Source organism: Oncorhynchus kisutch, linkage group LG6, assembly GCF_002021735.2.
Source record: "Oncorhynchus kisutch isolate 150728-3 linkage group LG6, Okis_V2, whole genome shotgun sequence".
Classification (NCBI taxonomy): domain Eukaryota; kingdom Metazoa; phylum Chordata; class Actinopteri; order Salmoniformes; family Salmonidae; genus Oncorhynchus; species Oncorhynchus kisutch.
In genome coordinates, this window is record NC_034179.2 from 85,067,116 (window position 1) to 85,090,491 (window position 23,376).

General features: G+C 43.3%; 1 protein-coding gene across 1 annotated transcript in view; it reads right to left on the bottom strand.

Moving 5' to 3' along the window:
* Positions 1–21,559, bottom strand: part of LOC109887500 (voltage-dependent P/Q-type calcium channel subunit alpha-1A) — a 167,363-nt gene extending 145,804 nt beyond the window's left edge. Inside the window, 1 exon segment of the mRNA XM_031828066.1 lies at positions 19,546–21,559. Coding sequence (XP_031683926.1) covers positions 19,546–19,841 — 296 coding nt within the window. The 5' untranslated portion in view covers positions 19,842–21,559.
* Between the last annotated feature and the right edge of the window lie 1,817 nt (positions 21,560–23,376).

Consider the following 23,376-nt stretch of genomic DNA (forward strand, 5'->3'; position numbering starts at 1 on the left):
CGTAATAACTGTTCGAATAGCAAAAAAATATAATAAAAACAATATTATATATACAGTATATATTTTTTTTTTAAATGCACATTTTCTTCAGTCAGCTGCTCATTTTACAAAATGAAATAAGCAAATATGTAAACCGGTTATGACAGTTAATTTACTTTACTGACAGTCTTCATCCGTAACCCTCGGTTACATGGTTATACAGTAATTGTGCCTGCCCTATTGATAATAAGATAATAAACGTGTCTATGAAAAGGTCTGATCATTGGTTACAAAACAGTGAAAGGGAAGAAGAGAAGTCCCTCCCCCCATCCTGAGCTGACCTCTGTTCCCATCTTCCCGTGTGCTAGAGAACATGGTGGAAGGATCTATTTCAGACAGACCCATACAGTACAGTAACAGTACACACCGCTCACAAACAGTAGAAGACACCCGCTCACCTGCAGTGAAGTCAGACTGGACTCACTGGACAGACATTTACAAACGCAATAATGGTATGGTCACATAAGACAGAAACTAAAGTAGGGAGGTTTAGGGCCTTCTAGCAATCCAAAGGTTGAGTGTTCGAGTCACGTCGGGGACTAGTGGTGAGCGGGTCAGCTGTTTATATAGAAAATGTGCTGTAGGCTACAGACAGAGACAGTGGAAATATTTTTTTTACAGTGAGTGCACGATTTTTTAGGCCTAATTTAGATAGCCTTTGTTTCTGCTTATAAATTACAACATTTTGGTTGGCTATTTGTGTCACGCCCTGGTCTTAGTATTTTGTGTTTTCTTTCTTTATTTGGCCAGGCCAGGGTGTGACATGGGTTTATTTTGTGTTGTGTTTATGTATGGGGGTTTTTCGTAGGTTTAAGGATTGTGGCTTAGTGGGGTGTTCTAGCAAAGTCTATGGTTGCCTGAGGCGGTTCTCAATCAGAGGCATGTGATTATCGTTGTCTCTGATTGGGAATCATATTTAGGCAGCCATATTCTTTGAGTGTTTCGTGGGTGATTGTTCCTGTCTCAGTGTTTTGTATTTCACCAGATAGGCTGTATAGGTTTTCTCGTTCCGTTTGTTGTTTTGTATTATCGTGTGTCATCTTCATTAAAGATGTATCGTATTAACCACGCTGCATTTTGGTCCGACTCTCTTTCGACGGAAGAAAACCGTAACAATTTGTTAGTCAACTTGTCTATAATTAGATACATTCAGCTTCTCGTTTGTCACTATATGTTGCCCTAGAAGACTAAATAAACCATTGCTCACCAGAATGTCATAAATGATAGATTGCTTCAATCTCTTTGACATCGGTAAAGTTTTCTCTGTCATCTCTGCTTATTTTGTGGAGCAAATACGTTTAGGGACCGGGGAGAAAATACGTTTAGGGACCGGGGAGAAAATACGTTTAGGGACCGAGGAGAAAATGCAATTACTCAACAACAAAAAATTGGGAAAGGTTTTCTGGGCAAAATGTTCAAATGACATCAGTTTGACTGGTTGTAAAGAAATAGAAAACTGTGAAAATGACCCAACAAGTTTCAACATCCAACTGTGCATTTTCATTCTCAAGTTGCTGAAAGAAAGAAATCATATTTCTCAGTCAAAATGTAAATCTGGTGTATCATTTTACTGTAAGAAATACTTAATTCTGCAGGAGTTGATATTAAGGCTCTGTGAGAGGTTATAGACCTACAGTCAGTGTCCAGATTTCCGTTTCCATTTAACCCATCTGAACAGTAGGCTACAGTTCCCTTCTCGTGCCATAGGCCTATTTGGAGTCCTCATCTTGTGTCTGTTGAATTTGTATAGTGCCTCACAACCATCACACATAACATAGCCAGCGCTGCTATCATCCTCTTTTACCACTTCTAGTCTTTCACAAGCATTACTTTTCTGGCCTCCCTTCTCTTTATTTTCAACTCTCCATTTCACAGCTTTTCTCTTATTTAATTCAACTCAGACATTGTCCTTATTTCCTCAGTGTAAGCGTTTGGTGATTGGAGGGTATTTGGTGTAAATTGAGGCCCTAAAGCTTAGGCATTACACACAAATAACAAAAAATATGAAAGAAAGATAGATATAAATTGCACAAGAATGATACTTTAATGAATTTTGATGTATTGTTTTCTCTTTATTCAATCTGCCCGCCCTGCGGATATAACCAAGTCAACCCGCGCATCACTATCGGGGACAACTGTAATATTTTGGTAACACTTAATGTTAAGGGTACTTAATGAACAATGTATAAGGCATTTATATATTGTGTGTTCACCATTTATTATTCACTACTCCTGCATTTATAAACCATTTACTAATCATTACATAAAGATGTAGTCTTGGATCTTAAGAACAACAAATTCGTAACATATTGTATGAATTGGATTTGTAACATTTCAGACGAATTGCCCCCCCCAAAAAAGAATTAATAATAACAACAAAAATAAAATTGCAGACGTAGTAAAAGAATGGATGACATATTACTGAAGAATGGATGACATAGTACTGAAGAATGGAGGACATAGTACTGAAGAATGGATGACATAGTACTGGAGAATGGATGACATAGTACTGAAGAATGGATGACATAGTACTGAAGAATGGATGACATAGTACTGAAGAATGGATGACATAGTACTGAAGAATGGATGACATAGTACTGAAGAATGGATGACATAGTACTGGAGAATGGATGACATAGTACTGAAGAATGGATGACATAGTACTGAAGAATGGATGACATAGTACTGAAGAATGGATGACATAGTACTGAAGAATGGATGACATAGTACTGAAGAATGGATGACATAGTACTGAAGAATGGATGACATAGTACTGAAGAATGGATGACATAGTACTGAAGAATGGATGACATAGTACTGAAGAATGGATGACATAGTACTGAAGAATGGATGACATAGTACTGAAGAATGGATGACATAGTACTGAAGAATGGATGACATAGTACTGAAGAATGGATGACATAGTACTGAAGAAACGGGGATCGTTTTGGCTCATGAGCACCACTTTCCAAACTACTGGCTGAAAATGTACTAAAGTACCTAATCTAATGTCTATTTATACTTTAGAACTGTTTCGAGTGAGCAGTGTAATTTCTCACAAAAAGATGGGTTTGCCATCAGAAGACATTCCAGCAGTACCTGTTAAAAGAATTAGCACACAATACAGGATGTTTAAATGACATATACATAATAATTAGCTTACTAACATTTGCAAATGTGGGAGTAATGATTAATACATGGTGAATACACATGCCTTATAAATGGTTTATTACGTACCCTTAAAATGAAGTTTTACCGAATTTTAAACTAACCCTTCCCCTAACCATTTTCCTAACCTTAAACTAATTCACTGAGCCTGTTATGTAAATTCTCCTAACCTCCGTTGTTTGTTCTCCTAACCAGCAAAGTAAATTCTCCTTGAAATTCTCCTTTGTTGTTATGGTGCAATAAGCAGCCTGGGCTCAGTTGTATTTATTTATTTTTGAAGGAAAATCATACTCAATGAACTTTTTGTTATTGTTGATGTCATTGACATTGTTGTTATAGACGTTTTTATTCTGATACCTATTAGTTTTGTACTATACTCCAGTTCATTGAGTATGATTTGCCCTAAATAAATACAACAAATAGAACAAGTATGATTTGCCCTAAATAAATACAACAAATAGAGCTGTAACAACCTCCAAGATGTCTGATCAGTTAGGTCTTCCAAATAGTATGATATTGCATAACCGGGTAAGATGTACGATACTATACGTCCTCTAATTCGTATGATATTGTACGACTGCTATTCCATTCATAATGTAAACATATCATACTAAATGGAGGGAACGCACGCACGCACACACACACATACACACACACACTCCTTTCTCTAATCCTCTCAAATGCAGATGTAGAGGCTGGAGAAGTTCACTTCAACTGGCTTTCCAGATCCTTCCATCTTGTGTGTGTATCAGTTGCACCACAGTTTGTCCCCGAGCAAAGTGTCAACTCCTTCCAGGACAAGCTGCAGTTCAAATCAAACACACCTCTGAAAAGCCATTATATCTGCTATTGATTAGAACAAGGACGAAATGTTATAATAACAGGTCAAATAACAAGGACTAAGCTGAAACCCCAGGAGACTGATAGCCCCACCTGGCTGAGGTCTGGAAACAGTAGATCCACCCAACCAAGGGCACCAAACACATCAACAACACTACAGTAAAAGGCATCATGAGATCAACACATAGGCTCCAATCCTAACTGTGCTTAAGTCAAATGCTCTCACAAATGTCCCATTGACTTCAAAGTATGATTTACACAAAAGGTGCACTTCTCTCAATTCAGGACTGGGCCTATAAGCTACAAACAGCAGTAGGAGAAATACACAAGCTTTGACAGATGTAACACCCTTTATTGACCTAGAACCACGTCTCAGTAGAGTTGAAAATGCGATGGAAAGACATTGAACTTTGGTTTTTTATTCGGTAGAGGAAACGTAAATTAAAGAGTACATTTAGTGTGCACTACGTCATCACGCACTGATTTTTATCCGCAACAAGTCCGTCTGGTGGAACCACAACACTGGTGGGAAAATGCTCATATTTCCTTCATGCAAATTGTGTTAGATTCACATGAAAATGTCCCGCCAATCAGATGGAAACCGAGCGAACGACACAGAATATCCAGTTATAGGCAGAATCAAATCCAATGTTATTTGTCACATGATTCGTAAACAACAGGTGTAAAGTACAGGGAAGTGGTTACTTATGAGTCATTTTCAACAGTCCAGAGTTAAAGATGAAAATATCTAATAATTGAAATCGAATTGAAATCCTAAATTCAGATACGTTACTCAACGTGACTCACAAACCTGTGTCATCAGAATGACGTGGCACAATCTGCACCGTTAAGTGGGACTAGGGAATATGACTGTGGTTAGAACTGTTCATAGGTCAGTTTTAACCTGCCAGATAACCTGAGCTGGCCTGTAAATACTGATCCTGGTTCAGTTTTAGCAGGTTGTTGTATGTGAGAGTAGAGAGTAGAGCCTTCCCAGGGGAATCATAATTATGGATCAATTCACACATCTGTTACCAGACAGTAGACAGTAGTCAGTGATATGAGGCAATCAAAGTGGGCCTGAGAGGCACACACACACAGAGACACTGAGTGGACAAAACATTAAAAACACCTTCCTAATATTGAGTTGGACCCCCCCTTTCCCCTCAGAACAGCCTCAATTCGTCAGAACATGGACTCTACAAGGTGTCGAAAGCTTTCCACAGGGATGCTGCCCATGTTGACTACCAATGCTTCCCACAGTTGTGTCAAGTTGGCTGGATGTCCTCTGGGTGGTGGACCATTCTTGATGCACACAGGAAACTGTTGAGCGTGAAAAACCCAGCAGCTTTATAAAGGCACTTACATTTTGTTGTCTTGTCCATTCACCCTCTGAATGGCCCACACACACAATCCATGTCTCATTTGTCTCAAGGCTTAAAAATCCTTTAACCTGTCCTCCCCTTCATGGACACCGATTGAAGTGGATTAAACAAGTGACATCAATAAATTATCACAGCTTTCACCTGAATTTATCTGGTCAGTCTGTCATGGAAAGAGTAGGTGTTCCTAATGTTTTGTAAACTCAGTGTATATCCATGTTATAGATACACACCACAAGGGTGGGCCTGGCAAAGGTATACTCAGGTCAGAGTAGCCTGGTTTACATTTCTAATGGATAATTAAGGCTGTAACTGTCATGGAATTTTGGATGATGGTTATTGGTCAGCCAAAACAACCGTGGTCATCGTAATAACCGTTAGAATAGCTAAATGATAATAAAAACAATAATATATATATATATGTTTTGTACACTCAGTATATAGCGCCTACACAAACACACGCATACACACACCCACTCAGGAGGAAGAAACACTATGGAATAGGAAGGAAGAAGAGGGAGAAGTATAGAGAGAGTGATGGAATGGAAGGGAGAAGAGGAGGAGGTATAGAGAGAGTGATGGATTGGAAGGAAGAAGAGGAGGAGGTATAGAGAGAGTGATGGATTGGAAGGGAGAAGAGAATGAGGTATAGAGAGAGTGATGGATTGGAAGGGAGAAGAGAATGAGGTATAGAGAGAGTGATGGGTTGGAAGGAAGAAGAGGGAGAAGTATAGAGAGAGTGATGGATTGGAAGGAAGAAGAGGGAGAAGTATAGAGAGAGTGATGGATTGGAAGGAAGAAGAGGGAGAAGTATAGAGAGAGTGATGGATTGGAAGGAAGAAGAGAAGGAGGTATAGAGAGAGTGATGGATTGGAAGGGAGAAGAGGAGGAGGTATAGAGAGAGTGATGGATTGGAAGGAAGAAGAGGAGGTATAGAGAGAGTGATGGATTGGAAGGAAGAAGAGGAGGAATAGTGAGGGTGATGGATTGGAAGGGAGAAGAGGAGGAGGTATAGAGAGAGTGATGGATTGGAAGGGAGAAGAGGAGGAGGTATAGAGAGAGTGATGGATTGGAAGGAAGAAGAGAATGAGGTATAGAGAGAGTGATGGATTGGAAGGAAGAAGAGGGAGAAGTATAGAGAGAGTGATGGATTGGAAGGAAGAAGAGGAGGAGGTATAGAGAGAGTGAAGGATTGGAAGGAAGAAGAGGAGGAGGTATAGAGAGAGTGATGGATTGGAAGGAAGAAGAGGGAGAAGTATAGAGAGAGTGATGGATTGGAAGGAAGAAGAGGGAGAAGTATAGAGAGAGTGATGGATTGGAAGGAAGAAGAGGGAGAAGTATAGAGAGAGTGATGGATTGGAAGGAAGAAGAGGAGGAATAGAGAGAGTGATGGATTGGAAGGAAGAAGAGGAGGAATAGTGAGGGTGATGGATTGGAAGAAAGAAGAGGAGGAGGTATAGAGAGAGTGATAGATTGGAAGAAGAAGAGGGAGAAGTATAGAGAGAGTGATGGATTGGAAGGAAGAAGAGGAGGAGGTATAGAGCGAGTGATGGATTGGAAGGAAGAAGAGGAGGAATAGTGAGGGTGATGGATTGGAAGAAAGAAGAGGAGGAGGTATAGAGAGAGTGATAGATTGGAAGAAGAAGAGGGAGAAGTATAGAGAGAGTGATGGATTGGAAGGAAGAAGAGGAGGAGGTATAGAGAGAGTGATGGGTTGGAAGGAAGAAGAGGGAGAAGTATAGAGAGAGTGATGGATTGGAAGGAAGAAGAGGAGGAGGTATAGAGAGAGTGATGGGTTGGAAGGAAGAAGAGGGAGAAGTATAGAGAGAGTGATGGATTGGAAGGAAGAAGAGGAGGTATAGAGAGAGTGATGGATAGGAAGGAAGAAGGGGGAGAAGTATAGAGAGAGTGATGATTGGATGGAAGAAGAGGGAGCAGTATAGAGAGAGTGATGGATTGGATGGAAGAAGAGGGAGCAGTATAGAGAGAGTGATGGATTGGATGGAAGAAGAGGGAGCAGTATAGAGAGAGTGATGGATTGGATGGAAGAAGAGGGAGAAGTATAGAGAGAGTGATGATTGGATGGAAGAAGAGGGAGCAGTATAGAGAGAGTGATGGATCGGATGGAAGAAGAGCGAGCAGTATAGAGAGAGTGATGGATTGGATGGAAGAAGAGGGAGCAGTATAGAGAGAGTGATGGATTGGATGGAAGAAGAGGGAGCAGTATAGAGAGAGTGATGGATTGGAAGGAAGAAGAGGGAGAAGTATAGAGAGAGTGATGGATTGGAAGGAAGAAGAGGGAGAAGTATAGAGAGAGTGATGGATTGGATGGAAGAAGGGGGAGAAGTATAGAGAGAGTGATGGATTGGATGGAAGAAGAGGGAGAAGTATAGAGAGAGTGATGATTGGATGGAAGAAGAGGGAGCAGTATAGAGAGAGTGATGGATTGGATGGAAGAAGAGGGAGCAGTATAGAGAGAGTGATGGATTGGATGGAAGAAGAGGGAGCAGTATAGAGAGAGTGATGGATTGGATGGAAGAAGAGGGAGCAGTATAGAGAGAGTGATGGATTGGATGGAAGAAGAGGGAGAAGTATAGAGAGAGTGATGGATTGGAAGGAAGAAGAGGGAGCAGTATAGAGAGAGTGATGGATTGGATGGAAGAAGGGGGAGAAGTATAGAGAGAGTGATGGATTGGATGGAAGAAGGGGGAGAAGTATAGAGAGAGTGATGGATTGGATGGAAGAAGGGGGAGAAGTATAGAGAGAGTGATGGATTGGATGGAAGAAGGGGGAGAAGTATAGAGAGAGTGATGGATTGGATGGAAGAAGGGGGAGAAGTATAGAGAGAGTGATGGATTGGATGGAAGAAGAGGGAGCAGTATAGAGAGAGTGATGGATTGGATGGAAGAAGAGGGAGCAGTATAGAGAGAGTGATGATTGGATGGAAGAAGAGGGAGAAGTATAGAGAGAGTGATGGATTGGATGGAAGAAGGGGGAGAAGTATAGAGAGAGTGATGATTGGATGGAAGAAGAGGGAGAAGTATAGAGAGAGTGATGGATTGGATGGAAGAAGGGGGAGAAGTATAGAGAGAGTGATGGATTGGATGGAAGAAGAGGGAGAAGTATAGAGAGAGTGATGGATTGGATGGAAGAAGGGGGAGAAGTATAGAGAGAGTGATGGATTGGATGGAAGAAGAGGGAGAAGTATAGAGAGAGTGATGGATTGGATGGAAGAAGAGGGAGCAGTATAGAGAGAGTGATGATTGGATGGAAGAAGAGGGAGAAGTATAGAGAGAGTGATGGATTGGATGGAAGAAGAGGGAGCAGTATAGAGAGAGTGATGGATTGGATGGAAGAAGAGGGAGAAGTATAGAGAGAGTGATGATTGGAAGGAAGAAGATGGAGCAGTATAGAGAGAGTGATGGATTGGATGGAAGAAGGGGGAGAAGTATAGAGAGAGTGATGGATTGGATGTGAGTAAGAGAAAGGAAGTACAGGTAAAGGAACATGGAAAACATAAAACTTCACATCCTATCAGTCAGCATGCAGAGAGAGGGAGAGGGAGAGTAAGAAAGGGAGCGAGAGAGGAAAATAGTAGCATTACTTTTTGTGGTAAAACCCCAAAAGTGTGTGTGTATGTCTGTGATCTACGGTGGTATCTTGGTCTTAGCTCATACAGCTCTTCCTCATCTTTCTCCCACTCCATTTTAAATGATTTAGACACAGACAGGCAGTTACCCCCCCCCCCCCTCTCTCTCTCTTTCTATCTCTCTCTCTCTTTTTTTGTTCTCTCTCCCTCTCTCTCTCTCGTTTGCTCTCTCTCCCTCTCTCTCTATCTTTATGTCTCTCTCTGTCTCTCTCCCTCTCTCTCTGTCTCTCTCTGTCTCTCCGTCTCTCTCTGTTTCTCTCTGTCTCGCTCTGTCTCTCTCCGTCTCTCTCTGTTTCTCTCCCTCTCTCTCTGTCTCTCTCCCTCTCTCTCTGTCTCTCTCCCTCTCTCTCTCTATCTTTCTGTCTCTACCGTCTCAATCTACCTCTTTCCTCTTCCTCTTTGTCTCTCTCCTCCCCTCTCTTCCCCTGACTATATTATATTGATACATTGGCTCCAAGTATCAATTTGTTTTAAAAAATCTCTATATATCTACACTGAACAAAAATATAAACGCAACATGCAACAATTTCAAATATATCAGCTCATATCAGCTCATATAAGGAAATCAGTTAATTGAAATAAATAAATGAGGCCCTAATCTATGGATTTCACATGACTGGGAATACAGATATGCATCTGTTGGTCACAGATAACATAAAAAAAGGCAGGGGTGTGTATCAGAAAACCAGTCAGTATCTGGTGTGATCACCATTTGCCTCATGCATCTCCTTCACATAGAGTTGATCAGGCTGTTGATTGTGGCCTGTGAAATGTGGTCCTACTCCTCTTCAATGGCTGTCTGAAATTGCTAGATACATCATCAATGGGTGATAAGTCTAATGAGTATTCAGGCAAATAGAAGAACTGGGACATTTTCAGCTTCCAGGAATTGTGTACAGATCCTTGTGACATGGGGCCATGCATTATCATGCTGAAACATGAGGTAATGGTGGCTGATGAATGGCACAACGATTGGCCTCAGGACCTCGTCACGGTATCTATGTGCATTCAAATTGCCAGCGATAAAATGCAATTGTGTTCTTTGTCCATAGTTTATGCCTGCCAATACCATAACCCCACCACCACCATTGGGCACTCTGTTCATACTGTTGACATCAGCAAACCGCTTCGCCCACACAACACCAGACACGTGGTCTGTGGTTGTGAGGCCGGTTGGACCTACTGCCAAATTCTCAACGTTGGAGGCGTCTTATGGTAGATGCAGCACTCCATCACTCTCCTTCTTGGTCAAGTAGCCCTTACACAGCCTGGAAGTGTGTTGGGTCATTGTCCTGTTGAAAAACAAATGATAGTCCCACTAAGCCCAAACCAGATGGGATGGAGTGTCGCTGCGGAATGCTGTGGTAGCCATAATGGTTAAGTGTGCCTTACAGACAGTGTCACCACCAAATCACCCCACACCATCACACCTCCACCTCCATGCTTCACGGTGGGAACCACACATGCAGAGATCATCCGTTCACCTACTCTGCGTCTCACAAAGACACGGCGGTTGGAACCAAAAATCTCAAATTTGGACTCATCAGACCGAAGGACAGATTTCCACTGGTCTAATGTCCATTGCACGTGTTTCTTGGCCCAAGCAAGTCTCCTCTCATTGGTGTCCTTTAGTAGTGGTTTCTTTGCAGCAATTCGACCATGAAGGCCTGATTCATGCAGTCTTCTCTGAACAGTTGATGTTGAGATGTGTCTGTTACTTGAACTCTGTGAAGCATTTATTTGGGCTGCAATCTGAGGTGCCGTTAACTCTAATGAACTTATCCTCTGCAGCAGAGGTAACTCTGGGTCTTCCTTTCCTGTGGCGGTCCTCATGAGAGCCAGTTTCATCATAGCGCTTGATGGTTTTTGTGATTGTACTTGAAGAAACTTTCAAACTGCTTGAAATGTTCCAGATTGACTGATCTTCATGTCTTAAAGCAATGCTTGACTGTCGTTTCTGGTTGCTATATTTGAGCTGTTCTTTCCATAATATGGTCTTTTACCAAATAGGGCTATCTTCTGTACACCACCCTTACCTTGTCGCAACACAACTGATTGGCTCAAATATATTAAGAATGAAATTCATTCCACAAATGTACTTTTAACAAGGCACACCTGTTAATTGAAACACATTGCAGGTGACTACCTCATGATGCTGGTTGAGAGAATGCCAAGAGTGTGCAAAGTTGTCATCAAGGCAAAGGGTGGCTACATTGAAGAATCTCACATTTTAAATATGTTTTGATTTGTTTAACACTTTGTGGGTTACTACATGATTCCATATGTGTTATTTCATAGTTTTGATGTCTTCACTATTATTCTACAATGCAGAAAATAGTACAAATAAGGAAAAACCCTGGAATGAGTAGGTGTGTCCAAACTTTTGACTGGTATCGATATAATGTTGTCCAACTGCACCGATTTCTTCCCCCATCACTACTGTGTATCTGTGTGCATTACAATGTACTAGAGTGTGTTATTGGATATTGGTTTCTTGAAAGTGTGTGTGGTGTGTCTGTTTTTATTTAACCTTTATTTAACTAGGCAAGTCAGTTAAGTACAAATTGTTATTTTCAATGACGGCCTAGGAACAGTGGGTTAACTGCCTTGTTCAGGGGCAGAACGACAGATTTTTCCCTTGTTAGCTCATTTTCTCATGCTCTAGCTGAGAAATATGTTTAGAACATCAAATTACAGTCAAATCGCAGTATCGAATCGCAATACATATAGAATCATGAGAATCACAATACATATAGAATCATGAGAATCACAATACATATAGAATCATGAGAATCACAATACATATAGAATCATGAGAATCACAATACATATAGAATCGTGAGAATCACAATACATATAGAATCATGAGAATCACAATACATATAGAATCATGAGAATCACAATACATATAGAATCATGAGAATCACAATACATATAGAATCGTGAGAATCACAATACATATATAGAATCATGAGAATCACAATACATATAGAATCATGAGAATCACAATACATATAGAATCATGAGAATCACAATACATATAGAATCATGAGAATCACAATACATATAGAATCGTGAGAATCACAATACATATATAGAATCATGAGAATCACAATACATATAGAATCGTGAGAATCACAATACATATATAGAATCGTGAGAATCACAATACATATATAGAATCGTGAGAATCACAATACATATAGAATCATGAGAATCACAATACATATAGAATCGTGAGAATCACAATACATATATAGAATCGTGAGAATCACAATACATATAGAATCATGAGAATCACAATACATATAGAATCGTGAGAATCACAATACATATATAGAATCATGAGAATCACAATACATATAGAATCGTGAGAATCACAATACATATATAGAATCGTGAGAATCACAATACATATAGAATCGTGATAATCACAATACATATATAGAATCGTGAGAATCACAATACATATAGAATCGTGAGAATCACAATACATATAGAATCATGAGAATCGCAATCCATATAGAATCGTGAGAATCACAATACATATATAGAATCGTGAGAATCACAATACATATAGAATCATGAGAATCACAATACATATATAGAATCGTGAGAATCACAATACATATATAGAATCGTGAGAATCACAATACATATATAGAATCATGAGAATCACAATACATATATAGAATCATGAGAATCACAATACATAAAGAATCATGAGAATCACAATACACATAGAATCGTGAGAATCTAAACACATAATCGTATCACCATTTAAGTATGGTGATAATATCATATAGGTCCCTGGTAATTCCCAGCACTAATACACAGTAGAGCCCACAGTATCTGTGTGTGCAACAGGTCGTGAAGTTAGAGCCCACAGTATCTGTGTGTGGAACAGGTCGTGAAGTTAGAGCCCACAGTATCTGTGTGTGGAACAGGTCGTGAAGTTAGAGCCCACAGTATCTGTGTGTGGAACAGGTCGTGAAGTTAGAGCCCACAGTATCTGTGTGTGGAACAGGTCGTGAAGTTAGAGCCCACAGTATCTGTGTGTGGAACAGGTCGTGAAGTTAGAGCCCACAGTATCTGTGTGTGGAACAGGTCGTGAAGTTAGAGCCCACAGTATCTGTGTGTGGAACAGGTCGTGAAGTTAGAGCCCACAGTATCTGTGTGTGGAACAGGTCGTGAAGTTAGAGCCCACAGTATCTGTGTGTGGAACAGGTCGTGAAGTTAGAGCCCACAGTATCTGTGTGTGGAACAGGTCGTGAAGTTAGCAGCAGCAGAGAGCAGCGAGGGAGAGAAAGGCCAATAAATCATTTACATTCTGCAGATTGAATGTAGATCCCTGATTCCACACAGCAAAGAAAACACTGGGGTTTAACGATACTGGGCTGTCTCTCGTTCTCTCTGTCTCTTTATCTCTCTATATCTCCTTTTTCTTTATCCATTTGCCCTTGCTTTTTCTGGGCTTTCTCCCTCTCTCATTTGTGATGGTAGGATTTCCATCCCAGTGTTATGTGATGTGATGTACAGAGTAACAGTCAAAATCCATAAATACCACGGAATATCCTGGGCTTTAGTACATAGATACATAATCAAATACAACCAAGTATGAAAAGAAGCACACACACAAAGGGTGAACTGACCTCCTTACCTCCCTCAGTGCCTCATCCCTTGGGGAGTTAGTGTATGAGGTAGTATATTACACAGGATAGGGCAAGGGGAGGGGTTATAGGTTAGAGGTCAAGGGGTCATGACAGTTGATCTGGGACAAAGCAGAGCATCTGAGGTAAAAAAAAAAAAAAAAACATCTGTTATTTTACCAGGTAAGTTGACTGAGAACACGTTCTCATTTGCAGCAACAACCTGGGGAATAGTTACAGGGGAGAGGAGGGGGATGAATGAGCCAATTGTAAACTGGGGATTATTAGGTGACCAGATTGGGAATTTAGCCAGGACACCGGGGTTAACACCCCTACTCTTACTATAAGTGCCATAGGATCTTTAATGACCTCAGAGAGTCAGGACACCCGTTTTAACGTCCCATCCAAAAGACAGCACCCTACACAGGGCAGTGTGCCCAATCACTTCCCTGGGCATTGGGATATTTTTTTAGACCAGAGGAAAGAGTGTCTCCTACTGGTCCTCCAACAACACTTCCAGCAGCATCTGGTCTCCCATATAGGAACTGACCAGGACCAACCCTGCTTAGCTTGAGAAGCAAGCCAGCAGTGGTATGCAGGGTGGTATGCTGCTGGCACAATAGGGGAGTAATAGGAGAGACAGTTATGAGAGTGACAGAATGTGCTATACAATTCAAAACTGTTTACTGAATTTCCAGGGTGAGACAAAATAAAGTCATCCTCTTTCACTGCTGCATGAGAATATGTGTGAACGACCATTCTGCCGGCTTTCAGTTTGTTTCACATAGTTACTTTGACCTAAACCCTTATCTTATGGATAACATGAGTCAAATGGGTACAGTAAACAAGGTGCCACTGGGACCTTGTGTTGTCTTACTGGTAGTGACCACATACTGTATGTCCCCATAGGAAAACCCTTTGAATAACCCTTTTTGGTTCCAGGTAGAACCCTTTACACAGAGGGCTCTACATGGAACCCAAAAAGAGTTCTACCTGAAACCAAAAAGGGTTCTTCTTTATGGAACAAAAAAGGGTACCCCTATGGGGATAAGAGTAAGAGTGTACAGTAAATCTATAAAATCATGTACTGAGTCATCTACCGAAACATTCAACTGAATCATATTGAATCATTAATCTACATAATAAGCTGCTAATGAGTCATCTACTGAATGATACTGAATCATAAATGTGTAGAATCAACTAACTAATCATCTCTCTCCTCCAAGTATAACAACATAGTGTATGTGTGTTGCCTAAAATGATTAAATTCACAGATTAATTTACACTTGGGGAATCAGGTGGCTATCGTCACATACACATCACACATACAGTACCAGTCAAAAGTTTGGACACACTCATTCAAGGGCTTTTCCTTATTTTACTATTTCCACAGTATAGAATAATAGTGAAGACATCAAAACTATGAAATAACCCATATGGAATCATGTAGTAACCAAAAAAGTGTTAAACAAATCAAAATATATTCTATAATTGAGATTCTTCAAAGTAGCCACCCTTTGCTTTGATGACAACTTTGCACACTTTTGGCATTCTCTCAACCAGCTTCATGAGGTAGCTACTTGGAATGCATTTCAATTAACAGGTGTGCCTTGTTTAAAGTGAATTTTTTCTTTCCTTCTTAATGCATTTGAGCCAATCAGTTGTGTTGTGACAAGTTAGTGGTGGTGTACAGAAGATAGCCTTATTTGGTAGAAGACCAAATCCCTATTATGGCAAGAACAGCTCAAATAAGCAAAGAGAAATGACAGTCCATCATTACTTTAACACATGAAGGTCAGTCAACCTGGAAAAGTTCAAGAACTTCAAGAACTGTGTGTGTGTGTGTGTGTGTGTGTGTGTGTGTGTGTGTGTGTGTGTGTGTGTGTGTGTGTGTGTGTGTGTGTGTGTGTGTGTGTGTGTGTGTGCGTGCGTGCGTGCGTGTGTGCGTGTGCGTGCGTGTGTGTGTTCACGTGTGTGTGCGTGTGAGGACGGAGGACGGAGGGGGCATGAGAGGTAAGGGAGTAACTAAGGAAACAGGAGAAGGAGTGAGATTTAAAGGGATAGGGTGATAGAGGAGGAGAGAGATAGAGGAGGAGGGAGATAGAGGAGGAGGGTGATAGAGGAGGAGGGAGATAGAGGAGGAGGGTGATAGAGGAGGAGGGTGATAGAGGAGGAGGGTGATAGAGGAGGAGGGTGATAGAGGAGGAGGGAGATAGAGGAGGAGGGTGATAGAGGAGGAGGGAGATAGAGGAGGAGGGAGATAGAGGAGGAGGGTGATAGAGGAGGAGGGAGATAGAGGAGGAGGGTGATAGAGGAGGAGGGTGATAGAGGAGGAGGGAGATAGAGGAGGAGGGAGATAGAGGAGGAGGGTGATAGAGGAGGAGAGAGATAGAGGAGGAGGGAGATAGAGGAGGAGGGAGATAGAGGAGGAGGGAGATAGAGGAGGAGGGTGATAGAGGAGGAGGGAGATAGAGGAGGAGGGAGGTAGAGGAGGAGGGAGATAGAGGAGGAGGGAGATAGAGGAGGAGGGTGATAGAGGAGGAGGGAGATAGAGGAGGAGGGAGATAGAGGAGGAGGGAGATAGAGGAGGAGAGAGATAGAGGAGGAGGGAGATAGAGGAGGAGAGAGATAGAGGAGGAGGGAGATAGAGGAGGAGGGAGATAGAGGAGGAAGGTGATAGAGGAGGAGGGAGATAGAGGAGGAGGGAGATAGAGGAGGAGGGAGATAGAGGAGGAGGGAGATAGAGGAGGAGGGAGATAGAGGAGGAGGGAGATAGAGGAGGAGGGTGATAGAGGAGGAGGGAGATAGAGGAGGAGGGAGATAGAGGAGGAGGGAGATAGAGGAGGAGATAGAGGAGGAGGAGGAGGAGATAGAGGAGGAGGGTGATAGAGGAGGAGGGAGATAGAGGAGGAGGGAGATAGAGGAGGAGGGAGATAGAGGAGGAGGGTGATAGAGGAGGAGGGAGATAGAGGAGGAGGGAGATAGAGGAGGAGGGAGATAGAGGAGGAGAGAGATAGAGGAGGAGGGAGATAGAGGAGGAGAGAGATAGAGGAGGAGGGAGATAGAGGAGGAGGGTGATAGAGGAGGAAGGTGATAGAGGAGGAGGGAGATAGAGGAGGAGGGAGATAGAGGAGGAGGGGTGATAGAGGAGGAGGGAGATAGAGGAGGAGGGAGATAGAGGAGGAGGGTGATAGAGGAGGAGGGTGATAGAGGAGGAGGGAGATAGAGGAGGAGGGTGATAGAGGAGGAGGGAGATAGAGGAGGAGGGTGATAGAGGAGGAGGGAGATAGAGGAGGAGGGTGATAGAGGAGGAGGGAGCTAGAGGAGGAGGGTGATAGAGGAGGAGGGTGATAGAGGAGGAGGGAGCTAGAGGAGGAGGGAGATAGAGGAGGAGGGTGATAGAGGAGGAGGGAGATAGAGGAGGAGGGTGATAGAGGAGGAGGGAGCTAGAGGAGGAGGGTGATAGAGGAGGAGGGTGATAGAGGAGGAGGGTGATAGAGGAGGAGGGAGATAGAGGAGGAGGGAGATAGAGGAGGAGGGAGATAGAGGAGGAGGGAGATAGAGGAGGAGGGAGATAGAGGAGGAGAGAGATAGAGGAGGAGGGAGATAGAGGAGGAGGGAGATAGAGGAGGAGGGAGATAGAGGAGGAGAGAGATAGAGGAGGAGGGAGATAGAGGAGGAGGGAGATAGAGGAGGAGGGAGATAGAGGAGGAGGGAGATCGAGGGAGAGAGAGAGAGAGGAAGATAGGAAATATAGGAGAAGGTAGATAGAGGAGGAGTGAGAGGAGGCAGAGAGAGAGGGTGAGAGTGAGAAAGAGCGGGGGGTAGAGGGAGAGAAGGTGATGATAGAGGAATGGAGGGGAGAGAGAAAAGCAGGAGAGAGAGATGTAGGAAGAGAGGGAGATGTGGAGAAGAAGAGAGAAAGGGTGATAGAGGAAGAAGATGAGACACTGCTAAACTATTACCCTGAACACACTTAGATCAACATCCAGCATGTTCAAACAAAACCAGAGAGGACAAAACCATCTGAACTAGGTAGGGGTGTGCAGGTGTGGAAGAGACAATGTCCACAACCCAACACATTCAATACATATTCAAAATCCCTTTTTCAAAACGGTACAGAGGCAAGCTCACACACAGGCTCATAGAGTAACATGTATTGAACATATTTCACACACATCTGTGTTCAATCTCCATTCAAACAATTGAACAGATACGATTCAAAAGCCTTAAAACAATCTCATCCATTTGCCAGAGCAGCAGGCCAATTAGAGTGTATCATTTCTGACCCATCACTACAGATCAATGCAATCATTATTCTACTTTCCTCTCGTCCTGACAGCCTCACAGCTTCCAACAGGAGAACAGACATTGCCCAAATACCTCCCCGTTTCTCCCAAAATGGTGCTATGCTAACACTAAGACTGAAGGATGGGGTTAAAAACAAACAAAAGATAACTGTTGTAAGTTGCATTGTGTCTGTAAAAATGTAGAAACTGGAAGAAGAAGCCTAAGTGTTGTTGTCCATTAGTTTGCTTCAATTAGCAGAGGGGTGGGTAGAGTTAGGGGAGGGGTGGGTAGGGTTAGGGGAGGGGTGGGTAGGGTTAGGGGAGGGGTGGGTAGGGTTAGGGGAAAATAATAAAGAAAATTATATATTTTTTAAATAAAAAATAACACTGGCAGTATAGTAGCAGACACTGTAGGTCCAGTGTGCCACACACACAGATGGGCACAGTGGGCACACACATACAGATGGGCACAGGGGGCACACACATACAGATGGGCACAGTGGACACACACATACAGATGGGCACAGTGGGCACACACATACAGATGGGCACAGTGGGCACACACATACAGATGGGCACAGTGGGCACACACATACAGATGGGCACAGTGGGCACACACACACAGATGGGCACAGTGGGCACACACATACAGATGGGCACTGTGGGCACACACATACAGATGGGCACAGGGGGCACACACATACAGATGGGCACAGTGGGCACACACATACACATACAGTCAGGGTCAGTTGTGTCTGGCCTGACACACACATGCACGCACACACACACAGAGAAAACACATGCAGGCACACACACAAACAGTCAGGGGGAAACACGGACACACAGACAAGACACACACACGCAGGTAGTCAGGCACACACATACACTCCAGCACACCACAGGCATGATCCATCAGTGAAAACCTAGAGATATGTGTGCTGATAAGGACAAGGCCCAGTTCACTCCATTCTCTCAGTCTAAGTGGAAATGGTGGCAGTATATACTCTCTCCCTCCCTCCTTGCCTTCCCCTTCACTGTTTTTTCTGAGCTGAGACTGAACATGCTGACATCAGCAACCAGCAGCTCTGCACTACAAACATCTCTCTCTCTCTCTCTCTCTCTGTCTCTCTCTCTCTCTGTCTCTCTCTCTCTCTCTCAAAAAAAAATGATGAATGCCCTTAATAACAACGTTATTATTCATAATGACAAAAATCCTATCAATGATGCCAAAATAAAAACATTCAATGGATCCTAAACCTATCATGTCTACAGGTTTCTGTTGACACTACAGCGCCAGGAAGGCCTTTGAGTATTGCTGTCTAGTAGGCTATGTTGTCATCATTACATGCTCACACTAGCCTAATGATGCCCTACCTAATTGGCTAATGGCAGAGCCACATAGATAGGTCCCATCATTAGATCATCTTCCCATTATGATAATAACATTGCAAGTACAGTGGGCCTACCTGATATTCGGGGTTTAGCACTGATGTTATGATACACAGTGATGAGAAACATGTAAAGGATATGGCCATTCTGTAATCTTTTTGGCGTATTTTCTCACAAAGTTATCCTCGCTGAAGATGAACAGCGAGCGGTTGACGGTGAAGCAGTTCTGACGCACCGGGATGGGGTTGTACAGGGCCATGGTCCGGGCTCTCTGCGCCATGGACTGCTTGTAGACCCGCTGTCCCCCGGGGCCTCCAGGCGGGCCGCCCTGCCGACTGCCGCCGCGGCCAGGGCCTCCAGGTCCATGCCCATGCCCTGGTCCATGGCCGTGGCCGCCGCCATACCTGGACGGCATCTCGTTTTCGAACCGCGCCATTCTCTGGACACCAAATCTTTACAAAGCAGCTGTAGCTGAGAAGGAGGCGAATGCTCAGCACGACCACACAACATTACATCCCATCTGCCTGCGGACTGCTCAGACACTCAACTGTTTTATTCTGCTTCTTCCACCTGCATAGGGGGAGAGTTGCCGGGTGGTAAGCCTATATGGTGCGGCCTTTACAAGATAAAGACGCCATCTAGGCTTTGGTCTCTCTCGGTGCGTTAGTACTAATGGTCAAGTGCGGGTGTAAAACAAATGCAACGTGGGGTGGGGGTGGGGTGGATAGCTTGGCTTGTTGCACGACTATCAGTGCAGTAGGATTCACAATTCTTCTTCAGGTCGTTTTTAGATGTCCAAAAAACAAGAGTAAGGCTCTTTTGGGATATTGGGGATATCAGATTGGGGACATTCCAAGATGAGTTAGTATAAATGTTTCATGTTCTCCATGGCTGCTCCATCGTTTTCTCCCGAACCATTTCCACGGTGCGATAATAGGCTCGTCAGATGCCTCTTGTGCTTCGCTTGAATATAAAATGTTGTGTTGTCATCATGACCTCAGCACAATATTAAAATAAATCAGATTATCAAAATAAAAAAATTATAAAATAAATCCACCAAGTGTTTCCCCTCAACCGGGCATGTTGGTCGTGATTGGTACGTTTCAGACACCAAAACATGTTGGAAAAAATCTATAATTATTTATTTATTTTGTAACATCCGCAATGTTTGGTACACTGGCTAATTTGTCTCCCGCCACCTCACACTCGCTTTACACGCGCGCAAAGATGAACTGGCATCCTTATACACGAAAAGGATAAATGTGACATTTGTTGATTTTTCTTATTTGCATTCAATAATCATCTTTAATTGAAATCCGTCGTGGTTTATAATGTAATGTAGGGTAATATTAGAGCTGAATCAACAATGAAATGATGTCCCCCTCGACACAATGATCATATTCTCTCCATCACCTGCACAGCCGTCCATTCATACGTGGTCTCATCCGAGGAGGGGACATTTGAACGCGGGCAACATCACCATAGCAGAGTGGGGAGCATCCGCCACCGCTCCGGTGTCTCGCCACCAGTCATCGTGATCTCCACAAGCGGGTCGAGCGCAGTGCAGAAACCGTGAAAGTCGAACACCAACCCCGCCCCGCAGAATGCCTCTGCCCGCTGGAAAAAACAGTGTCCTGCTCGTCCTCTTTCTCCCCTAACTGAAAAAGTGCGCTCCACGGCCTCCTCGGCTATCCGTCCAGCGGCCCTTAGGGGAGGGAAAGATGGAAGAATGGATGGATGGAGAGGGAGGAAGGAAATAGCCCCCTTTTTCTTTACAAATAGTAGAAATGACTAGAAATGTATTTTTTAAAGAGATTAGAACACGAAATTGTCTCCGTCCAGATCCGCCAGTATTTTGGACTACAGGCTACTAATCGACTAGAGCCGATCAATTCAGCGCTGAATGCCTGAGAAAAGCTCTGTCCGGAAACCTGTGTGTGTAGCCAATGTGTGTTGCCGCCAGGCGCTGCAGCACATGACGCACACAGCCCCCACTCACAGACTCACACCTCGCTCCCCTTCGTTCAAGTTCCAGACCCGTGCACGGTGAGGTGAGCCCTGATTTCTTTAGGAACTATAGCCATATGCCCAGCCCTGGATTCACGATGCCTGTCCCTGTCGTACGCACATTCTAGCACACATCAATGGAAAACATAATGCGTAAAATACCTCTGCGGTGAAAGAGATCCGCGGAGGGACATGGTTGCTTGGTGATTGGGAGAGTGTGGGGGGGTCGAGATGGATGGATGATTATGTTTGTTTTTATTGCTATTTCATGAACGACCTGGTAACTGTGTCAAGGTCGGCCTTGTGTGTGAGCTATGTGTGTTTTGGTGAGGGAGGAAGAGGTTGGGGGGGGGGGGGGGGGGTACATTTCTCCTGGCGTGTGTAGCTCGCGCGAGGGGATACAGCTGCACCCCCTGGCGTGAGACAGCAAGCGAGTGTGCGTACACGTGCGCGCTTCTCGGGGGAGATGTGTGGTATCCTGTGTGTGTGTGTGTGTGTGTGTGTGTGTGTGTGTGTGTGTGTGTGTGTGTGTGTGCGAGAGAGAGAGAGGAAGGAGAGAGAGAGAGCGCGCCCGCGTTAGGGAACGTGCAGAGAGAAATGTCGGCAGGCTATTCTTAGCTGCAGACATTTGGAAATTAATGGACGAAGTTCTCCCTCCCTCGTCTCTCGCTCTTCCTCTACGGTCTCTCTCGCTCTTCCACCCCCGTTCCTCTTTCTCTCTCTGGATCCGAGCAGGTGCCAATGCTCTTCCCTCTCGCCCTCTCCCTCACTCTTCAGTCCCGCATGCATGTCACTAATGCTCAAGGTCCCTCGTCCATTGCCATTGCCGGGCATTCTGAAATCAAATGCACAATTCTGGCTACATGATGTGCAAATGAAGTGGAGTCTATATATGCCTAAAAAGTCCCTGTGACTATATGAATGAATACGACTTTGTATTTGTGGTTTCTACTTTCTGCAATTCGTGTTGGGTTGGTGCTGGTCTTTTTGAGAACAGAACAGAAGCGGCGTAGCAGCCCTCCAAACCACGGTCCAGTGTGATCTATTGTAGGTTGTAATTGATTGCCGCCCGAAATAGCAGCCGCTTTGAATGGTAAATGATCAAGAGGACATGGATTTAAGGGAGATCTGCGAATTAGTCCATATTTGGAGTCATCATCTGGTCAATATATAAACTTGATGGTGAGACAACGTTCTTGTGGGAGAAAGAAGACGACGGATATCTGCGCGACCTTAACTGTTATCGCGTATCGGGTATCACATGAAGCTTGGATCAATGTTTTCTTCAGCGGTGAGAGTGACCCACTGTCAAGATCTAGGTCTAACAAGGTCGTCTCTATACACTGTACACTTTTGTGGAAACCCGTTTCAATAACCATTCGAGTAACCCAACTCAAAGTATTGCAGTGTTCAAATCTTAAAGTAATAAAGTGACATCACCACCCATATGGTTCTTTTAATGTTGTAAATACTTAACTGTTTTTGTGTTCTATTAACTTTTTTGGGTTATGTATTCTGAACTATAACGATTGAAGTTGCTTGAATATGAGTATTTGTTGTAGTGAACATAACAATTTAGGGTCCCTTCTACTTCAAATATTTACATTCATTAGTAATTGTTTTCAAGTGTAAGTACTAAGTAGTTCTGATTCATCATTTTCAGTGGTCGTGCCATGTTTAACAATGTTTTATGTATTTGATGATTTGTCATTATAATCCACCTTAGCAGTCATTGTTGAGCACAGTGCTCATCCCTCTAGCAGTAACTGGAGGTAGAGCTGTAACCAGTCATTGTTGAGCACAGTGTTCATCCCTCTAGCGGTAACTGGAGGTAGAGCTGTAAACCAGTCATTGTTGAGCACAGTGCTCATTCCTCTAGCAGTAACTGGAGGTAGAGCTGTAACAAGTCATTGTTGAGCACAGTGCTCATTCCTCTAGCAGTAACTGGAGGTAGAGCTGTAAAC